The 4427-nt window shown below is 37.2% G+C and overlaps 1 protein-coding gene across 1 annotated transcript; it reads left to right on the top strand.

Moving 5' to 3' along the window:
- The first annotated feature begins 3315 nt into the window (after positions 1-3315).
- On the top strand, positions 3316-4029 carry LOC149015526 (uncharacterized). The gene has a single exon (XM_089156547.1). The coding sequence runs from the start codon at positions 3316-3318 to the stop codon at positions 4027-4029; it is 714 nt and encodes a 237-aa protein (XP_089012673.1).
- The last annotated feature ends 398 nt before the right edge of the window (positions 4030-4427 follow it).

Raw genomic sequence — 4427 nt, 5'->3', positions numbered from 1 at the left:
AGAATGCTATTGGAATGCTCTATAATCCCAATTTGATACCTTTGTGGAGAATTAGCAAAACTAAAAAAACATGGTAGCCGATAAAAGTTTTATCTGAAGTAGCAAGGTAGGAGTTGGTATGGGTAGTGGAGGAAGCAATGGTAGAAATTGTACCGACAGTAGAAGACTGAAGAATACGTCGCAATGTAGCTAACTCCTCATATGAAAAACCAATGTCTTCAAAGGGTATTGTGGAAATCGTCTAAGAAATATGAGCTTTCAGTTTTCCTCTTCTTTATGCTCTTTTTTGTTCAAAATCAACAGGCTTCCCATGGAGCTTCCAACAATTTGCCTTGGTATGATATGGTTTGTGACAGTGCTCACACTTGACAATCTCCTTAGCCGAATCAGATTTAGTACTAACAGATTGTTAGGCCGATTTCTCCACAATAGGAGCATGAAGCATGATTAATTGACGGCTTTCCTCACATTGAACAAGGGCATAAGACTGTTCTAGTGTAGGAAAGGGAGAATGATTTAATACTTACACTCTGATCTAGTCATACTCCACATTCAAACATGCCAAGAAGTTATAGACCCGAATCTTATCAATGTGCTTCTTATAAGTAGTCAATCATCTGGATTAGTGGGGTGATAATCCCTATAATGATCCAACTCCTGCCAAAGAGATCGCAACTCAACATAATATTGGGCCACAGTTAGTTCTTTTTAGGGTAGTCTCATGAAGCTTCTTTCGTAGCTCATAAACATGTGCATCATTCCCCAATTGTTCATATGTTTCAGTAGTAGCCTTCTAGTTTTGGCTGCAATATTAAGTAATAGGTATCCACAGGCAATATTTGGATGCATGAAATTCAAAAGGAATGACATAATAAGAGGGTCATTCGAGATCCATTTATCCTATGAAACACCTGTGATAGTAGATTTGATAGTGGTACCCGTAATGTGGCCAACAAGTCCTCTTCCGGCAATAGTCAGATAAGCAAATCAAGACTAGATCAAATAATTTGTTCCATCAAATCATACCGAAAGAGGATGAAGAGTGGGGTAATGTTCGGAGCTGGTGGAGCAGTTAAGGGTGTCAATAGCGTACCGAAACCGCTTAACCGTACCGAACCGTGCACGTCTAAAACCGCACCGTACCGTAGAATTCAAAATTCAGTATGGTACGTAATGAAACCAAATTTCTTCGGTACGATTTCGGTTTTAGGTACTCATACCGTCGGTTAGGGGTGTCAACAGTGCGGTTTGGGGTGGTTTTGGGCTGAAAAACACCTAGCCCAAACATGGCCTATTAGCAAAATAACGGTTTCAGGCCAGTTTCGGTTTGGTGCGGTTTGGGTTCGGGCTAATTAACGGTTTGGGCTAACGGTTTAGATTCCGGTTGGCTAACGGTTTATGGTGTGTAAGAAAAAAAATAAGAAGAAACAATTGAGCATCTTACAACAAAAGCGAAAATTATATGGAAAGCAAAGTTGCTATTGGTCAATTTTCATTAAAAAAACCCACCCATTCTATAGAAATCAAAAACCTAGATATTAAGTAGTAAAATGACTATTTGATCTTTGAATACATGCTTAATTTTTTTAATTGTCTATACCAACTACCTAATGGTAATATAATGATTCAAATACTATTTAATGTAAAATTACAAAACGGGTTATAACGGGTTGTGGTTCGGTTTCAGGTTGGTGCGGGCTCCACAACCCTCAGTCCAATTACAGCCCATTAAGGTCCGTTTGGGCCGGTTTGGGCTATAACGGCTAGTGTGATTCGGTTTTAACGGTTCAGGGTTATAAATTGACACCGTTACCATCGGTATGTACCGAAACCGTACTGAATTGGTACCGTACCAAATTAAGGGATATAAATTATAATTTTACAATTAAATTTTTTTTTACCTTTACCGTATCACTAATTCCCTATTTCAGTTTTTTGTTTCATCATTCACTCATTTTCTTAGATTTACTTGTTTTGTCTCTACTAATTAGATTTACTTGTTTATCTTTGTTGATATCAAATTCTGATCATAATTTCATTAAGATCTTAACAAACTAATAACAAAAGTGGCATAAGTTCATTTGTACCAAAACTATATAGTACTAGATACCGTGTTTAAACCGCTTTTTCGCACCAATTTAATACCGAAACCATACCGAACCATTTTTGTAAATACTGAAACCGTACTGTACCGTGAAATTCAGTATGATACGGTTCGGTTCTGGCTTTCGGTATTCAAAGTTGGTACCGTACCGAAACCGTACCGATTGACACCCTTAAGAGCAGTAGTATCATTGATAGTTGCCATGTTGAAAAAAATTGTCGGTAGTTCTTCAATCTTCACCCTTCAACTGAAATGTCGCAGAATTCAATAGTTAAATCACAATTCAAAAAATGCATATAAAAAACATCATGTCTTCTTCTTCTCTTTCTTTTCTCTCCCTCTTCTTTTTTTTTCCAGTAATTACAACAAATACATCCCTGAAAATTTGAATTTGCAAATAGGTCACTGAACTTATGCAAATTTACATATAAGTCCCTCCAAGTATGTAAATCTGCAAATAAGACCCTAAAACTATGCAAATTTACCAATAGACCCTTGCAAGAATGCAAATTTACAAAATTAATCCCTCAAACATCAGAATTTTGTTTTTCTGTTTTGTTTGGGCTAATTGAACATCAGAATCGCAGGCCAGTTTCAGATGAAGAACCTGAGAAGAAAAAAAAAAGTTGTAGGAGCAGCAGTAGAACAGCAGTAGGGCAAAAAGTGAAGCATGATTGAGTGACCGTGAAGTTTCAAAAGGAAGACAAAATAAAAGGAAGAATGGCAAGACGAGATAGCCAGAGAAGGAGCTCGCCCGTCATATATGAGACTAGATCAAGACTCCTAGTAGTCCTGGTGGTATTACGTAATCATATAAACAATAGAAGGTTTTGTCTGATGAGTGATAGAAACCTGAGTTTCCTAGTTTAATTAGGAATCTAGTATTATAGATTTTATAGAGAAAAACAATGAAGAGCTTTTTTCAAATTGGTTTTCTCAAATTAGAATTTAACTAAGATTAGGAGTCTCTGTGTTTATAAAAACAGAGGTGTTCTTCTCGTTGTCTTTACAGTTTGCATATCATCCGTCTACCCGGTGCTGGTTTTCGTTCGTTTTCACAAGGTCAAATCCACCGGTAATCTCTGAGCTCTTTTTTAAATTGGTTTTCTCAAGTTTAAGTTCAACTAGTTGTCTCGTCGTCAAGCTCTTCTCAAACTGGCTCAGTGATTTTGTCAGTTTGTGTTCTTCCTGCTTTGTCAAGAGAGTTAATCATGATTAATGTTACAATTGCTCGAAAGTGTTCAAGTTTTGAGGAAAATCCCATAAGCTCCATTGATGGTAACTTAGAAATCATTGTCAAATTCTATTATTATGTTGAAAATGTTACTTGCATAGAAAGGCGGGACGAAGAAGGCAATTTGGTTGCGGTTGAGAGCATAGACATTCAAACAGACGTGGGAGAATTCGATATTCAGTTCTCTTCCTTGCTCATCCTTGAAGAAAGCAAGTCCCACATCCATACTATGCTTACCGAGCAAAACATTCCTGCCATGGAAATAACGAAACAAGAGATATCTACATATGCTTTTGAACAAGCCCAATCCTGTATAGAGGAAAATAGTAGTGGGTCCTTGGACATCTACCTGGAAATTGGTATCCTTACAGTAGAAGTCATAGATCTTTATGAAGAAATCGGAGAGTTCGAAGCCATGGTGATGAATTTAAATGGAGATGACGGGTATCGCCTGATTCCAGCTTCAAGATCTTCGATTGAGGCTTTAGAAATTAAGAAATACAACCATGCAGAAGAAGGGGCATCTTGTTCGATAGAGACGTGTATAATTTGCATGGAGGACTATGTGAAAGAAGTCCATATTGCACAATTGCCTTGCTCCCATTATTTCCACAAAGAATGCATTTTCCAGTGGTTAGAACATAAGAATACATGTCCTTTGTGTCGTTTTGAAATGCCTACAGAAGCTTGATTTCTTCTTTTTTTCTTCTTTCTTTTGATTCGATTTGTAACTATTAGTAAAGTGGTTGTGTTGCAACTTTTGTAAGTCTTAGTAACATTTGATAAATCAGATTAACATTTATTTCTTAATGGAATTGTGTTTATGTTTTTTCACTCATGATATTATAGTTCATTAATTTGAGAGATTTGACGACTGCAGCAGGTGCTGACCATGGCCATGGTGTCTTCTCCACCCCTAAGAAGAATGCTATTGGAATGCTAGTATACAGCATATGCCCTAACCAGAATTTGGATACTCAGAAAGCCCGTGTGAGAACCCTGGGATCAGTTTTAGGGTATATAGATACCATAGCAAACCCTCATCAAAACCATCCAATTCCGCCTGCCTCAGATCACTTAAGTTTTTAA

Source organism: Hakea prostrata, chromosome 5 (genome assembly GCF_041222555.1).
Source record: "Hakea prostrata isolate BN-2017 chromosome 5, UWA_Hpros_2, whole genome shotgun sequence".
Lineage (NCBI taxonomy): Eukaryota > Viridiplantae > Streptophyta > Magnoliopsida > Proteales > Proteaceae > Hakea > Hakea prostrata.
This window is presented reverse-complemented; position numbering and strand designations above follow the sequence as displayed.